Below are 18,392 nucleotides of genomic sequence, written 5' to 3' on the forward strand. Positions count from 1 at the left end.
AAGCGCTGAGATTTCAGGCATAAGCCACCGCACCCAGCCTCAGCTATGTCTTAAAACTGGAGGACCAAGCTTGGTGGCTCATGCCTGTACTCCCAACAATTTAAGAGGCTAAGGCAGGAAGATTAATTGAGCTCAGGAGTTTGAGACCAGCCTTGGCAACACATCAGAACCTCATCTCTATTAAAAATAAAAATTAAAAAAAAAATTAGCCAAGTATGGTGGCCCATACCTATAGTCCCAACTACTCAGGAGGCTGAGGCAGGAGGAGTACTTGAGCCTGGGTGGTCCAGGCTGCAGTAAGCCCTGATCAAACCACTGCACTCCAGCCTAGGTGACAAGAGCAAGACTCTGTCTCAAAAAAAAGGAAAAAAAAAAAAAAATGCTGAGTAGCCGGGCATGGTGGCTTACACCTGTAATCACAGCACTTTGGGAGGCTGAGACGGGCGGATCACCTGAGATCAGGAGTTTGAGACCAGCCTGGCCAACATGGCGAAACTCCGACTCTACCAAAAAACAAAAATTAGCTGGGCATGGTGGCGTGCCTGTGATCCCAGCTACTTGAGAAGCTGTCTCATGGTGAAACCCTGTCTCTACCAAAAATATACATATACACAAAAATTAGCCAGGCATGGTGGCAGGCGCCTGTAATTCCAGCTACTCAAGAGGCTGAGGCAGGAGCCACTTGAACCCAGAAGGCAGAGGTTGCAGTGAGCCGAGATCACACCACTGCATTTCAGCCTGGATGACAAGAGCAAGAGTGTCTCAAAAAAAAAAGTGCTGAGTAGATTAGACAGGAAGACCAGATGGGGAAGGAGGAAGATGGGTAACAGCATCATCTAAGGCAACAGCACTGTCAAAAACTTGGAGATACGAGAGATTATGAAATTTAAGAAAAGACAAGGAGTTCAGAGTGGTAGAACACAGTGGTATGATGGGAAGGCCAGGGCCAAATGATAAAGAGTTTTGAGATGCTGAGGTATTTAATAAATCTGTTTTCTATAATAAATAAATTTGAAGAAAAAGAAAATTCAGAGGAAGAAAGGAGAAAGCTATAGTTTAAAAGATAATTAAGAGACATACCAGCCCAATACAATGTGTAGACCTCTTCTGGATTCTGATTAAACAAACCACTTACTCAAAAAGGGAGAGGGGTATCAGGTACAGTGGTGTACAGCTGTAGTCCCAGCTTCTCTGGAGGTTGAGGCAGGAGGATAGGTTGAGCCCATGAGTTTGAGGCTGCAGTGTGTTATGTTCACACCTGTGAACAGCTAGTACACACCAGCCTGGGCAACATAGTGAGACCTTGTCCCTAAAAAAATAATAATTAAGAAAAACAGAAAAGTGGGGAGGAAGACAAGGAAGAGAATAATTGGACAAGCATGTCTTTTTTTTGTTTGTTTGTTTTTTAATTCAAGACAGGGTATCGCTATGTTGCCAGGCTGGTCTCAAACTCCTAGGCTTAACAACCTTCCTGCCTCAGCCTTCTGAGCAGCTGGGATTACAGACATATGCCACCACACCCAGGTGGAAATGCATCTCTTAATGAGATGGATGGGGTTTTCTTACTTTCAATTACTTCATGTGTCTATTAATGACTATTACTTATTGCTGGAATGAGGGTACAACATAAATTCTAATCCCATTTTTCATTTTATACATATAAATGCTAAGAAAACTTATTCACATAAGTAAGTAGATAATGAAAGAAGTTTTATAGCAATGCCATTAAATTCTTTGAGTTAGATGCCAAAAAAAATTACCAAGATCTATAATTTTAAAAATTTTTCTGGGAAATGGCATTTGACTTCACTATTTCTTATAATTTTTTTTTTTTTTTTTGAGATGGAGTCCCGCTCTGTTGCCTAGGCTGGAGTGCAGTGGTGCCATCTCAGCTCACTGCAACCTCCGTCTCCAGGTTCAAGCAATTCTCATGTCTCAGCCTCCCGAGTAGCTGGGATTACAGGCGCGCACCACCATTGCCCAACTAATTTTTGTATTTTTAGTAGAGACAGGGTTTCACCACATTGGCCAGGCTGGTATTGAACTCCTGACCTCAAGTGATCTGCCTGCCTCAGCCTCCCAAAGTGCTGGGATTACAGGCATGAGCCACTGGAATTTTTTTTTCTTTTTTTTTTTTTTTTAATTGAGACAAGGTCTGGCTCTATCACCCAGCTGGAGTGCAGTGGCACCATCTCGGCTCACTGCAACCTCTGCCTGCTGGGCTCAAGCCATCCTCCCACCTCAGCCTCCCAAGTAGTTGGGACTACAGGTATGCACCACACACCAGGCTAATTTTTGTAGTTTTTGTAGAGATGGAGTTTCACCATGTTGCCCAGGCTGGTCTCGAATTCATGAGCTCAAGCGATCCATCCCTTCAGCCTCCCAAAGTGCTGGGATTACAGGCATGAGCCACCACTCCTGGCCCTATAAAAATTATTTTTAATGATCAGCTAAAACTTGATCAAGTCCTTCAATTTTGTTGAAAACTACAGAGTGAAATATGCCTGACTTATGAAAAGATGCTACCCAGTCATCGATATCACTGCCTTCTCACCAACATTTTGATTTGTCTCTCTGGTGGTGTGGAAGGCCTCTCACCACAAAATGTACTATTTGGGATGTCTGGCCAATGTGCCTTTCTTTGTAAAGTGGAAGGTAGAAAATATGAAAGACAGATCAATTGTAGAATCTAGAAAGCCCCCTTAGAAATACCTATGGGCTTTCATTATTTTATTTCACCCTTATTGCATACACCATTAACTCTAGCACTGACTGTGGTTATTTCATCCATCAAGTCTTATCTGTTTGGTTACCTGCAAGTTCCCTGAAAGCAAGATAAAGGTCTTAACCTCTTCTTAAAATCCTCCTACATCTCAGTGTTGGTGCATGTAAGACTCCCAGCAAATGTTTACTGAATGAATATGTAAATATGAGCGTATTTCATCATTATTCTTAGTCTTCTTCCTTGCTAGAAAAAAATATAATTAGGGGTTAACTAAGCTGGAAATCAGAAGAAACTAAAAAAAAAAGAAAAAAAAAATCAGAAGAAACTGGGAAAGAGAAAACTAAAATACATGAAGCTTCAAATTTTATCACAATGAACTTTTGGTACATCTATCCTCATTTCTAAAGAACTGGAATAGAGGCCGGGTACAGTGGCTCACGCCCGTAATCCCAGCACTCTGGGAGTCTGAAGCGGGCGGACCTGAGGTCAGGAGCTCGAGACCAGCCTGGCCAACATGGTGAAACCCTGTCTCTACTAAAAATACAACAATTAGCCAAGCGTGGTGGTGGCAGGCACCTGTAATCCCAGTTACTCGGGAGGCTGATGAAGGCAAATCGCTCGAACCCAGGAGGGGGAGGTTGCGGTAAGCCGAGATCATGCCATTGCACTTCAGCCCGGGTGACAGAGTAAGACTCCGTCTAAAAAAAAAAAAAGATCTAGGGAACAAATTTCGTCAGATAAAAGGTGCTCATTTCACTTTCACTGGTTCAGATTACCTACAAAGACACCTTGGCAGACACAGTGGCTCATGTCTGTAATTCCAGCTACCAGGGAGGCTGAGGTGAGAGAACTGCTTGAAACCCAGAGTTCAAGACCATCCTGGGCAACAGTGAGACCCAGTCCTTAAAAACTTTTTTTCTTAATTAGCCAGGCACAGTGGTGAGCACCTATTGTCCTAGCTACTCAGGAGGCTGAAGCAGGAAGACTGCTTGAGCCTAGGAGTTCCAGGCTGTAAGTGAGCTACGATCATGCCACTGCACTCCAGCCTGGGCAACACAGTGAGACCCTATCTCTTAAAAAGAAAAAAAAACAAAAAAAACAGGATCTCAATAGTAATTAAATGAGACAATAAATGAGAATATCTTAAAACCATAGAACTCTGAAAAAAATGTTAAATTATCTTCCTAACATTGACAGACTACTTAAATGTGACTGTTCTTAGATGATAATCCAGCAACAGATTTCATTCCAGTGAATGTTAGTGATCTTTATTTTGTTAAGAAGCAAAATTTGCAGAGTGTGGTAAAACAGTTCTATCCATCAAGTCAAATATTAACAAATGAACACTTCAGTCCTGTATCTTTATAACTTAATGTTGTTGAAATTACTAAGGTATAAATGTTAGTTAATTCAATAATGACATCACAAAGAGAGATCTTATTTGTTTCAACTGAGGTCCCTGAGATCACGAAAGCCTGTTTTCAATTTCATCATTCTTTAATTCACAAATGGCTCACACATGTAACTCCAGCATTCTGGGAGGTCAAGACTGGAGGACTGTTTGAAGTCAGGAGTTTGAGACCAGCCTGGGCAACATAATGAGACTCCATTTCTACAAAAAATTTAAAAATCACACCAGCATGGTGCCACATACCTATAGTCTCAGCTACTCAGGAGGCAGAGGCAGGAGGATTACTTGAGCCCAGGTGGTCAAGGCTATAGTGAGCCATAAGCCTGAGCGACAGAGTGAGACCCTGTTTCAAACAAAAACAAAAAACAAAACACACACACACACAATTTATTGAAGTACTACGTATGCAGTACTATGTTAGAGATGGTATTTTGAATGTATCAAATGCCGTTTTACTTTTCTTTAACTTAAAGTTTTTTTTTCCATCCTTCTTTCTCTACAAAATTCCCCAAGTTCAACTGTAAAAAATCTCTATCAACCTTATTTATGGTATTAGATTCATATAATTCTGAATAATCTTACCAACCAATCAGTGTTTTCTTCTTCACTGGAGGAAGAAAGTTATATGTAAAGCCTGACACAAAAATCACAAAAATAAAAACAGAACTAATTACTAATGTTTGCAACTCTACTATCTACTCCTACAACATGTCGCATTTAAAGAGTTTACATAAGAAAGCTCACACTAAAGTATGATTTTTCATTACACATTGGAGTCAAATTTTCAGTTTCTAACTCTTCAACACCATTTATTCCAAGTACACTCATTTAGACTTTGGGTTTCAGTTTTACAGGTTTTTACATACCCTGACATCTATCAGTGCGCAGAAATACCCCCATCTACTGGCAAGAGGTGATGCTACAGGCTACTTTTGAAAGCGCCAGCATGCTACAGGGGAATTTATCAAGTCATAGAGTTCATCCAAACAGCTCCCCCATCTACAATCCAACTCCAAAATCCTAAGCCATCTTCTACTTCTTACCAAACATTGGGGGATGGAAGGAACAGAGAAGTACAGTTAATCGGTTAAATGGCTGCCATATTAAGATAAAAATGGTTTATGAAAAAATATTTTTAAATATTTAAAATATTGAGGCCGGGTGCAGTGGGTCATGCCTGTAATCCCAGCATTTTGGGAGGCTGCAACGTGCGTATCACTTAAGATCAGGAGTTTGAGAAACAACCTGGCCAACATGGTGAAAGCCTGTCTCTACTAAAAATAAAAAAATTAGCCAGGCATGGTGGTGGTGCGTGCCTGTAGTCCCAGCTACTGGGAAGGCTGAGGCGGGAGAACTGCTTAAACCAGGGAGGCAGAAGTTGCAGTGAGCTGAGATTGCACCACTGCACTCCAGCCTGAGTGACAGAGCGAGACACCATCTAAAAAATAAAATATTGAAAATATTTGATTAAAATATTGAAATATAAATACCTAATTATATTTCATTATATGAATACTTCATGATATGCTGATACAAGACATTTATGCCTTTTTTCTTCTTGCCTAGCTAGGATTTCAATCCAAAATGCTTACTTTAAAAGACATGTATCATTTAAATATATATTAATCATTATTAATGTACCTGCTCTTATAAAATATAATTGGTTTTCACCAATTTCTTTAAAACAAAACCTGTGGTCAAAAATGACAAAGTATGTTTACAAAAAACTTTACACCTTGAACAGTATCTTTCATGTACATTATTCCATCATATTGCTAATTATAAATAAGACTTGTCTTTTTTTTTTTTTGAGACCATGTCTCACTATGTTGCCCAGGCTGGTCTCGAACTCCTGAGCTCAAGCAATCCTCCAGTCTCAGCCTCCTAGACAGCAGGGATTACAGGCACACACCATCACATGGGTTTTTTTGGTTTTTTGGGTTTTTTTTTTTTTGGTATTTTCACACCTGGTTTTAACGCTGTCATTTTAAGCACGCATTTATAACTAAAGGCACAAGCACAGAGAAAATAAGTGATTTGCTTAGATGCACAAAGCTTATATGTGGCATAACTAGGATATGAACTCACATTTTCTGCCTCCAATTCTATACTCTCCACAACATTCTGACTACCTCTCATAAAATGACCTCTCATAAAATGACCAGGCACGGTGGCTCATGCCTGTAATCCCAGCACTTTGGGAGGCCGAGGTAGGCGGATCACTTGAGGTCAGGAGTTCATGACCAGCCTGACCAACATGGTGAAACCTCATCTCTACTAAAAATACAAAACTAGCTGGGTGTAGTGGCAGGCACCTGTAATCCCAGCTACTGGGGAGGCTGAGGCAGGAGAACTGCTTGAACCTGGGAGGCTGAGGTTGCAGTGAGCGGAGATCATGCCACTGCACTCCAGGCTGGGCAATAGAGTGAGACTGTGTCTCAAAAAAACAAAATTACCAAGTATATCTTACATACAAAATGAGATCTACATTATGGATTTCTGCTTTGTGACAGTGCCTAGGAATGCACGGTGGTTAAAAAAAAAAAAATCTGCTGGCTGGGCGCAGCGGCTCATGCCTGTAATCCCAGCACTTTGGGAGGTCGAGGTGGGCTGATCACCTGAGGTCAGGAATTCAAGAACAGCCTGGCCAACACAGCGAAACCCCGTCTCTACTAAAAATACATGGTGGTGGGTGTCTGTAATCTCAGCTACTTGGGAGGGTGAAGCAGGAGAATCACTTGAACCCAGGAGGCGGAGGTTGCAGTGAGCTGAGATCGCGCCATTGCACTCCAGCCTGGGCGACATAGCAAGGCTGTCTCAGAAATATATATATTTGTGTGTGTATATATATATATATATATGCTTACATTTTAATAAAAGTAAGTTTCTTCCTTTCTTTTGCCTTGTAGAAAAAATATACACATAAAGCTGGGCGCGGTGGCTCACGCCTGTAATCCCGCACTTTGGGAGGCTGAGGTGGGTGGATCATTTGAGGTCAGGAGTTCAAGACCAGCCTGGCAACATGGTGAAACCCTGTCTCTACTAAAAATATAAAAATTACACGGGCATGGTGGCGCGCACCTGTAGTCCCCACTACTCCAGAGGCCGAGGCGGAAGAATTGCTTGAACCCAGGAGGTGGAGGGTGCAGTAAGCCGAGATCGTGCCACTGCATTCCAGCCTGGGCGACAGAGCGAGGCTCTACCTCAGAAAAAAAAAAAGAAAAGAAAAAATATACACATAAAATAATGCAAGCAAAAACAGGCCAGGCGCAGCAATGGCTCAGGCCTGTAATCCCAGCACTTTGGAAGGCCAAGGCAGGGGATCACTTGAGGCCAGGAGTTCAAGACCAGCCTGGGCAATACAGTGAGGCCTCATGTCTACAAAAAATAAAAAAAATTAAAAAATTAGCTAGGCACGGTGATGCATGTTTGTAGACCCAGCTATTCAGAAGGCTGAGGTGGGAGGATCACTTGAGCCCAGTTCAAGATTGCAGTGAGCTCTGACTGTGCCACTGCACTGCAGCCTGGGTGACAGAGACCCTGTCAAAAAAATAATAATACAAGCGAAAACGATAAATACTCATAATCCAACCCACACTTACCACACCAATCACCTCCTTTCTTTTCTATGGTCACATTTTAGATATGTTTATTCTTTATATCTCACCTTTTTCCAAAAAGGTGACTGATAGCTGGTAAACAGGCAAACAGATTAAGTCATGGTTGTTGCAATCCTCTTTCATCACATCAGTAAGAGATGAAAAAGACTAATAATTTTAAAATGTAAGGTTCATAATAGAAATTCTGAAAGGAAAACTACAGGGCCCAATCTAGGCTTTTTCTGATTTCTTATGTCTCCATTCATGGTACCACATAATAAAAATAATATCTGTCACAGATCAAAAATGATATTTATTGGCTGAACAAATTAAACAGTCACTCCAAAGCACTACAAGATCCTAAATCAAAGACTCAATTTGTTTGAAAGCTGCTTTATTTTAAAGCTATAGTAATCAAGACAGCATAGTGTTAAAAAGAATAAACTTAAAGGGTAGAATCACAAAGAAAACACAAGAGAGTCCAGAAATAGAATTCTATGTATACTGTCAACTGATTTGTTTGTTTGTTTGTTTTGAGACAGAGTCTCGCTCTGTTGCCCAGGCTGGAGTGCAGTGGCCCAATCTCGGCTCACCGCAACCTCCACCTCCTGGGTTCAAGTGATTCTCTTGCTTCAGCCTCCCGAGTAGCTGGGATTACAGGCGCCTGCCACACACCTGGCTAATTTTTTATTTTTAGTAGAGACAGGGTTTCGCCATGTTGGCCATGCAGGTCTAAAACTCCTGACCTCATGTGAGCCTCCTGCCTCAGCCTCCCAAAGAACAGGCATGAGCGACCGCACCTGGCCTGTCAACTGATTTTCTACCAAGGTGCCAAGACAATTCAATGGAGGAAACAAAAGTATTTTCAACAAACAGGGCTACAAAAAGAGAATATCCATATGAAAAAAAAAATCATGACACTTACTTCTCACAGCATATTAAAAAACTAACTTGAAAATAAGTTTAAATGTATGAGCTAAAATTATAAATAATGCAGAAGAAAACACAGAGAAAATCTTTAGAACTCTGGGTTAGAAAAAGACTTAGGACTCAAAAAACATGAACCACAAAAGAAAAACACTGATAAACAGGTTTCATCAGCATTCAAAACTTCTCTTTGGGATGCCTTTTGGGGGGCGGCGGGGGAGCTACAGTCCGGGAGAAAATATTTGCAAAGTATATATCTCATAAAAAGCTCATATCCAGAATACATAAAGAATTCTCAAAACTCAATAAGAAAACAATCCAATTTTAAAACATGAACAAAAGATTTGGATATTCACCAAAGATTACATGGACAATAAATAAGTCCATTAAAATGTGCTTAAAACTGTAGGTTATTAAGGAAGTAAAAATTAAAGTATAATGAAATATCTGTACCTACCAATTAGAATGGCTAAAATCAAAGACAGACAGTATCAAGTGCTGACTAGGATGAGGAACTACTGAAACTCATACAATGCTGGTAGAAATGCAAAATGGTACAACTTTGAAAAAAAAATTTTTTTTTTTTTTTTTTTTTTTTGAGACAGAGTCACCCACACTAGAATGCAGTGGTGTGAGCACAGCTCACTGCAGCCTTAACTTCCCAGGCCCAATCAATCCTCCATCAGCTTCTCGGGTAGCTGATACTACAGGCACAGGCCACACCCGACCAATTTCTGTATTTTTTGTAGAGACGGAGTTTTGCCATGTTGCCCTGGCTGGTCTCAAAATCCTGGGCTCAAGCAATCCGCCCAGCGGATTTTTAAAAAGTTAAAATGCATACTTTCTGTATGATGCAACAATCCCACTCATTTACCCAAGGGCAAGAAAAACATGTTCACAAAGAGCCATGTACTCAAATGTTTATTCGTAATGGCCAAAAACTGGAAACAACAAATGTCTGCAGATATTTATAAACGGATAAACAAATTGGTGTACAATGCAATATTCCTCAGGAATGAAAAGGAACAAAGTACTGATACCCAGCATGAATGGATCTTAAAAGCATTATGCTAAAAGAAGCCTCACCCAAAAGACTGCAGACAGTATGATTCCATTTACACAAAATCCTAGAAAAGGCAAAATTATAGTGACCGAAAACAGATCAGTGGTTGACAAGTTCTGGGTATTGAAGAAGACAACTGGCTACAAAGAGGTAAGAAAAAATGTTTTGGGAAGAAACTTTTTGGGAAGAAATGGGAAGAGCATTGCATGATTGCAATCATCCATGTGGTAATTCCTCCCTAAAAATGAATCATCAAGGTTTATTTAAAAATTTAAACTTTATGTCTGCTATCAATTTTTGTATAAAACCAAACCAAACTGCCAAACTTATCTGTTGACACTTTTTAATATAATATCAAATGTGGTTTTAAAAAAGGTAGTCAATGCCATCAGAAGCTATTCTAAAACAGAGTCGGTCTGAAACTATTCTTGTTCAGAAGACTGCTTGTATTTAAAAAATTTTTAATGAAATAAAATTTCTCACTTTGTTCAACTACTTATATGTTGGATAGAAATCCAAGAGAAAAGAAAAATTTTAAGTGTTAACATTCAACTGTAATAAGTACCAAACACTGACACCTAGAAAACTAGCCATCAGCTGGGTGCGGTGGCTCATGCCTGTAATCCCAGCACTATGGGAGGCCGAGGCAAGCAGATCACCTGAGGTCAGGAGTTTGAGACCAGCCTGACCAACATGGAGAAACCCCATCTCTACTAAAAATACAGAATTAGCCGGGTGTGGTGGCACATGCCTGTAATCCCAGCTACTCAGGAGACTGAGGCAGGAGAATCATTTGAACCCAGGAGGCAGAGGTTGCAGTGAGCCGAGATGGTGCCATTGCACTCCAGCCTGGGCAACAAGAGCAAAACTCAGTATCAAAAAATAATAATAATAAATAAATAAATATAGAGATGAGGTCTCACTATGTTGCCCAGGCTGGTCTCGAACTCCCGGGCTCAAGTGATCCTCCCATCTTGGCCTCCCAAAGTGCTGGGATAACAGGCGTGAGTCACCACGCCCAGCCAAAATTGTTCTAATCAAGCAAAAATACATATAACTGCATTCCCAAATACAAGCAATAACTAGGATTAGAAAACACAATGTAAATCACACAAATATAAATTATCTGAAATTAAATTCAAACACAGGAAGAAAATTATAAAGCTATCCTGAACAATATAGGCCAAAGCTTAAATAAATGTAAAAACATAGCATGTTCCTGGGTGAGAAAACTAAATAAACTTAGATACTTCTTTTCCCAAAGTAAAGCAATTCTAATGATAATCCCAATGAAATATCTTTTTTTTTTTTTTTTTTTTGGAGACACAGTTTCACTCTGTCTCCCAGGCTGGAGTGCAGTGGTATGATCTCGCCTGCAACCTCCACCTCCCAAGTTCAAGCGATTCTCGTGACTCAGCCTCCCCAGTAGCTAGGATTACAAGTATGTGCCACCACGCCCAACTAATCTTTGTATTATTAGTAGAGACAGGGTTTCACCATGTTGGCCAGGCTGGTCTCAAACTCCTGACCTTAGATGACCCACCCTCCTCAGCCTCCCCAAAGTCCAAGGATTACAAGCGTGAGCCACCATGCCCGGCCCCAATGAAATTTCTTATTAAACTTAACAAGTTTAATACTTATATGGAAGAAAAAAATAAGACTACCAAAACAAACAAACGAAAAGAAATTGGGAGGCCAAGGTGGGCAGATCACTTGAGGTCAGGAGTTTGAGACCAATCTGACCAACATGGTGTAACCCCATCTCCACCCAAAAAAAAACCAAAAAAAAATTAGCTGGGAGTGGTGGCATGCACCTGTAATCCCAGCTACTAGGGAGGTTGAGGCAGGAGAACCACTTGAACCCAGGGGTCAGAGGCTCCAGTGAGCCAAGATCACGCCACTGTACTCTAGCCTGAGTGACAGAGTGAGACTCCGTCTCTTAAAAAAAACTGGCCTAGTGAGAATACTAAACTAAATTATAAAGCTACAATAATAAAAACAGTATGGCACTGAACAAGAGCTATATCTGACTCTATAACTAATATAACTGAAAAGATACTACATCACTGTGGAAAGGAAGAATTGGTTAATAAATAATGACAAGATGGCTAAATAGCAATTGCAGGGGAAATAGTTTATTAAACCAGTTTAAAAAAACATTAAATATAATGTACTTATTTATCAAACTTCTTGAAAAATAAGTTCTTCCAAGTATAGAATAGGAAAAACAAAAGTTGGACAGATTTTGACTCCTAAGATAACACATTTCTACATGTCCAAACAATGACCAATATTAAAAGACAAATAATTCACCATGGAAATGTTTGTAGCAAATATGACAACAGATTAATATATTTGTAAGTCTCAGGTAGATCAATAAGAAAAACACTAAGGCTCTAACATAACTAGGACAAGGCCAAACAAGTCAATGAAAATAAATATCATTAGTAAACAGACAGGTAAATATTCTGCTTCACGAATGTTTAAATGGCACATGCCACGAAATTAGCAAAAAATGTAAAACGCAATTAGCTTATACTTATAACAGAATAGTAAAAAGGGACATCTTTATTTACTGCTGCTCTAAATAGGCCCAACTCTTTTAAGAAGCAGCCTAAAGGAAAATTACTATGAAACCTTAAAAATATCCACACACTTGAACTCAGTAACACTATTTGTATGGAAGCATCCTAAAAAAAAAATCCTTAAAAAAAAATCAAAGTTACCTACACCAAGATGTTTACAGCAATTATTTGTAATAAAAAATTTGGAAATAAACATTCAAACAAGAAAAAAATCTGAACGATGGTTGCTGTTGAATCTGCTTAACCAGTTATCCTAAAACCAGTCTTCATGGTTCCCATTCCAGTCCATCCTCCATATTGCTCCCAGATTGTGTCTAAACAGCAAATATATCAAAGCTTAAAATCCTGCAATGGTTCCCACCACCTTAAAAAAAATGAACATCTTGGCAAACTACAACAAGGTCCAAACTAGGTTGGTCCCTGTCTAGAGCCTCACCTCTTGCCACTCATACTCAATGCATTAGCCATAAAGAACACATGCAGAACTATTCGCAACTATTTATAGCTCTCCAGCATTCATTAAATAAAATGCCAAAAAGGTCTTAATCCATACTCACACAAGGATCCTGGCTTCATGGCACTTAAAGCATAGGAACAATAAACGCCTACCAGTGGGTTAGGTCTGGTACTAGAAGAGCTTCTTAGAGTCACAGAGGACAGTTCAACTCAGGTCAGGCAAAGTTCTAGGGATAACAGTAATCTTTGAGTTGAGCCTTAAAAGATGGGCAAGTATTGCTAGGGGCAAGGGCAATTCGAAGTGAACAGAATATGTCAATTTTATTTTTCCACACAAATTCTAATAAACTTGTAATAAGCTTTCTAGACAACTTTGGTTGTGACATGTACTTCTCCAACTTTCAGTTTCTCCTACCACTTAGAGCTACTATGAAAATTAAAAGTGATAATAGATATGAACTTAACATAGCATCTGGCACATAAACTTTCAATACATGTCAATCATACAGAAACACGTAACAATGCTGATTACAACGGCGTATTTCAAGGGTTCAGCATTCTTAGACAAAGAAAGCATCAGTAAACAAAAATGAAGACAAAGAGAAAAACTAGTAAGAACAAAGTTAAACAAACGACCTATCACCATTTAGCCAGAGTGAAATACTTCTCTCTACAGGCCCTAATGAGATCCTCACATTACATATTACAAAAAAACAATAACTTATATTCATAATTATATTGAATCATGAATAAAACATTAAGTTCTACTAAGTATGGTCTATTTGAAAAGAGGAGGACATATTACGTATTTAAGACTCTCACCAAAAAAGGCTCAAATAGGCCAGGCATGGTGGCTCACACCTGTAATCCCAGCACTTTGGAAGCCTGAGACAGGAGGATCTCCTGAGCACAGAAGTTCAAGGCCAGCCTGGGCAACCTGGAGAATCCCCATCTGTACTGGGAAAAAAAAAAAAAAGGTAACAAAATTAGCCAGTCACGGTGGCGTGGACCTGTAGTCCCAGCCAGTTGGGAAGCCAAGGTGGGAAAATCACCTGAGCCGGGAGGTCAAGGCTGCAGTGAGCCGGGATTGCTCACTGCACGCTGTTGCCACTGCACTCCAGTGTGGGCAACAGAATGAGATTCTGCCTCAAAAAAAGAAGGCTAAAATAAAAATCTTGTATGCCTAAGCATGACCCTTCATTTATCTTTAAAACTGAGTTATGTTAAATGAGATGTTAGTATGTTGTGACAGTAACAGCTCAACCAACAAGAAAAAAGTAAAAGTGATGACTAAAATACACAGACTTTATTACGAATACCAAACTACAAAAAGGACCTTGGCATGTTCTACTGCCTGCCTGAAGAGGGTCGGACTAGAAGACAGAATTTAAGAGAAAAGGAAGGAGCTCAGCTACATTGGCTTCCTCCTCAGAAACCAAGAAAATAAAACGAATTGGGGGCATTCAGATCACTAACACTTCTAGTATATAAAGTCATTATGGGCCGGGTGCCGTGGCTCACGCCTGTAATCCCAGCACTTTGGAAGGCCAAGTCGGGCGGATCCGGATCACCTGAGGTCCGGAGTTTGAGACCAGCCTGGCCAACGTGGCAAAACCCGTCTCTACTAAAAATACAAAAAAACCAGCCAGGCGTGGTGGTGGGCACCTGTAATCCCAGCTACTTGGGAGGCTGAGGCAGGAGAATCACTTGAACCCGGGAGGTGGAGGTTGCAGTGGGCCAAGATCGAGCCATTCAACTCCAGTCAAGAGTGAAACTCCAACTCAAAAAATTAATAAATGAAGTAATTATGGTGTATAGGAATACTTAAAAACCTGTGAAATAGAATTAAGCTATAATTTTTAAAGCCTTGAATCAATAAAATATGTAGTGAAACAAGATTAAGACGCTAGTATATCTAAAGGGAAATTTTTTAAGTTAAATTTCCTTACATTATAGACAACGTTAACCTCCTTATTGCCAAGGGCTTTGAAATTAATAACATGAGAAGCAGCATACTAGAACATTATATGTATAAAAAGGTCTGAAACAAATGTTCTGGAGGAGTAATCTTATTCTACTTCTCCATACCTAAGAATTTAAAATATTAGAAATTACACTAAACTGCTTTTTCCAGCCTTTGGTTTTCAGAAACAATAATGGTATAAAAAATTATCCCAAAGTTTTTACTGTAAAGAATATTTTTCTATCCAAACCATTGGAAGAAAAGCCTGTATCAGATATAAGTATAATGATATAGACATTATACATTTTGTAATCAATGTTATAGAAATAGTAGTTGAAGTTGATAGTGTTACCATACAACCCATTTCAATGATCATATGTTAATGTGTCTTAAAGAACAGAAGTAGTAGCTTGATGGATGAAATCAGATTCTAACCCCCAACTGCCTGAGGAATCTAAAATTTGGGACCAAATTATTAAATTAGCCCCACCTTCTTAGCATTGACAAATACCAAACAGTTCACTGATTGTGGTTTTAAGAATAATATGTGGAAAGGTCTAATATCAATTGTGGGCAGAGATCTCATGGTTTAAATATTTCCTCTTCTTCAGAAAGAGTGTGTATGAGTGTGTGAGTGTGTGTGTGTGAGAGTGTGTGCATCACCATGTAAGAAATGTTTATACCTTTCAGCAAAGGGGCAATTCCACAATAAGGTTATTATCAAGTAACTAAAGTTTATACAGCATCTTGAAATCAAAGGTACTCTATAAATTTAAAATACTAATATGGTATTAACTTAAAGCAAAGAACAAAAATTTTAAAACACCTTATAGCCTAAGTGTATTGTAAACCAAATATAAATTCACTGTGGGATCTGTCTTTTTTTAAGTGATTTTTTTTCCTCTATTAGGGAACCCAGATCTAAATGAACTGTTAAACACTTAGTCTAAAGGTATGCCAAACATTTCTTAAGGTCTTAACAAAGAATCAACTTTTTTTTTTTAAACAAAATGAGGCCTAGGTTAAATATTTTATTTGGCTTCTCAAGATGGACTGAGAAGTTGGGCACCAGCTCCAGACCAATTCCTGGACGCACATCAAACACAGCCCTGTCATTTATCCAGTCAGTCAAAACAATCTTTTCCATCTAACCCTTTAATGTTTATGTCCTAAAAAGCTGCTAATTGAATCCAGCTCTTGAGATCTATTTGCTAAAATCTATACCATCTAATTTATAAATGATGAACAAAAATGGAAAAAAAAATATGTTAACTTTCCTGGCAAAACAGAAGAGACTCCACTGTAACCAAAGAAGGAAGGACAATGTTTTTAATATTTGTCAAATTTTAAGAGAAAACTATTCAGAGACAAATAGTTGTAAGAAACTCAGAGTACCTCAAACTGTTTTTACTATTAAGAGGACACAGGGTATTTAAAATTCCTCAGAAAAACCTGAAACAAAATCACTATAAAGGTAGTTCGATATTCCCCCTTCCCCTAAAATATAAGCATAATCTTTCCTCTTAATAAATTTTAATTATAAATTTTTATAATGTATCATAGGCAGTACGGAAACCACAGATAAACACTTTAAGATCTATTGAGTCATACTAAAAACCTCAACTAACCTTATCTGCAGAAAATCAAAAACCCTTTTTTTCCCCTCATTTTCTCTACATAGCCCAGAGGAAAGTAAATGGAAACAGCCTATTTCTGATGCTTTCTGCACACCTGGGATCACATGTTCTTTCCACAATCACTGACTCCAGATAGCAACAGCAACAGACAAACTCTAAAGCAACACAGATCCCCTATAAAGGTTTCCATTGACTCCTCCCAATATAAGGACACTGAATGGGGGGGAGGGGGTGGAATACAAGTATCCTCCAATCCAGGTTTTCCATTAAGAACCACTCAGTTAATGATTCCCTGCAATTTTCCCTAGGGAAAGGAAAACTGTCATGAAGGTAATATATTATTTAAATTGCAGCCAACATACATTCAAGCTAAAGTCTCAAATACCAAATTCACTGCAAGTTTTCATCTAGCAAGTTCAGCCAGTGGACTGGGATGTGACACACAGGCATTCAACTACAAAATCAGTCCAAATAAATCTCAAAGTCTAGTGTGGGCAAACATAATTACAGTTTATCTGTACACGTGCACGCACACACAAATCCTCTACGGAAAATTATCTTTCTCACCACTCACCCGAATATAAACGTGGACAATTTATCAGGGGTAAATGGTGAAGGTAGGACAACGCCGTGATTCCAATTCCTTTTCAAACCAAATACAAGTTCTCCTAAAACGGGGGTGGCATGTCCATGTAAGAATACCAAAAATGGCATTGTAAGCAAAACGTACCTGTAATGTTAAAGATTTCATGCACCTGGAAACATAAACACTTTGTAAGTGTAGTCTTCTATCTGGCAACCCCTCCGGACATTCTTTTCCATTTAGAAAAAGGAAGGGGGAGGGTGGGGAGAGTAACAGAAAGTTTGTTCGAAAGTTTGTATGAGCACATACTTAGAAATGTACCCCCCCACACAAAAAAGTGTGTTTTTAAAGCAGGTCTGGAGTTAGAAGTTAGACACAAGTTCTGCGGCCTAAAAGGAACAACCCCAAACATGCCACCCTACAATCAGACACTTCCAAGACACAGTGTACAATAAGCCCGAGCCGTCGGATCAGACAGGCACACCGGAAAAGTCAACCTGTCTCCTTTCCTCAGAGAGACATGAGTTTAAGGTGTGTGGCCCCGGCAGCGGTGGCCGGCGGCGGGGAGTAAAGGTTTTTCATGCGGGCATAACTGGGTGTGTAAGGTAACAACCGGGGAACACACACGCACACCCTCCCGTTAAGCGCTCCATCTTTAAGGAGTGTTTACTGCGCGCAGTCAGCAACCGGATTCAATAATCCTCGCCACGGGAGCTCTTCATCCCCTTCACGATCTCACCTGGGCGGTAGCCCAGGGGCTGCTCCCCGAGCCCCGGGAGGCAGCGTCTGGCTCCTTGACCAAGACTTTCCGACCTGAAATCCGCCTGCGATGCGAACCGGTGTATCCTCCCCTCCACAAAAGACCACCCCCCGCCCCGAGTCATCCTCGGCTTTTTAAAGAATATCCAAACCGGAGCAAGTCGTTTTCCAATTACTCTCCCTGAACTAGGCCTTCCCACTCCTCCGACCCCCAACTCACCATTGATCGCGACCTGGCCCTTCCCAAGGCCACAGGCACCCCCCGCCAGCTCGCCCACCCCGCGGCTGCCCGGCCGGGCCCGCCGCCCCCCCTCACCTGTCAGGCGCAGCTTGACGGGCCCATTCCTCCGGCCTCCGGGGTTAGACATGTCCCCGGCGGCGGGGGCGGCGGGCGGGACGGGGACGGGGGCGACAGCGAGGCGCGGCGGAGTCACCACAGCGGCCGGGGCTGGGGCCCGAGCAGCCGGCGCCGCGGCCGCCACGGCCGGAGGGTCCCGGATGTGCCGAGAGTCGTCGCCATGAGCCGCGGAGGGAGCGGGACGCCGAGCTCCCCCCTCCTCCCACTTCTCCTTCCTCGGCCCGGCCGCACAACAAAGCGGCAGCCGCGGCCGCCCGCGCCGCCTCCGCCCGCGCCCCCGCCGCCTCCTCGCGGCCGCCGAGGCCTTTCCCTCCTCTCGTCTCGGC

At 40.8% G+C, this 18,392-nt stretch overlaps 1 protein-coding gene across 3 annotated transcripts in view; it reads right to left on the reverse strand.

The window, feature by feature from the left end:
• Window positions 1-18,158, reverse strand: part of SMURF2 (SMAD specific E3 ubiquitin protein ligase 2) — a 118,190-nt gene extending 100,032 nt beyond the window's left edge. Inside the window, exon 1 of one of the 3 annotated variants that reach the window (XM_024235502.3) lies at window positions 18,025-18,158. In XM_024235502.3, coding sequence (XP_024091270.1) covers window positions 18,025-18,076 — 52 coding nt within the window. In that variant the 5' untranslated portion in view covers window positions 18,077-18,158. The remainder of the gene's footprint in view (window positions 1-18,024) is intronic. The other 2 variants (XM_054535689.2, XM_024235503.3) reach the window with 2 other exon arrangements.
• Window positions 18,159-18,392: the final 234 nt, after the last annotated feature.

Source organism: Pongo abelii, chromosome 19 (genome assembly GCF_028885655.2).
Source record: "Pongo abelii isolate AG06213 chromosome 19, NHGRI_mPonAbe1-v2.0_pri, whole genome shotgun sequence".
Classification (NCBI taxonomy): Eukaryota; Metazoa; Chordata; class Mammalia; order Primates; family Hominidae; genus Pongo; species Pongo abelii.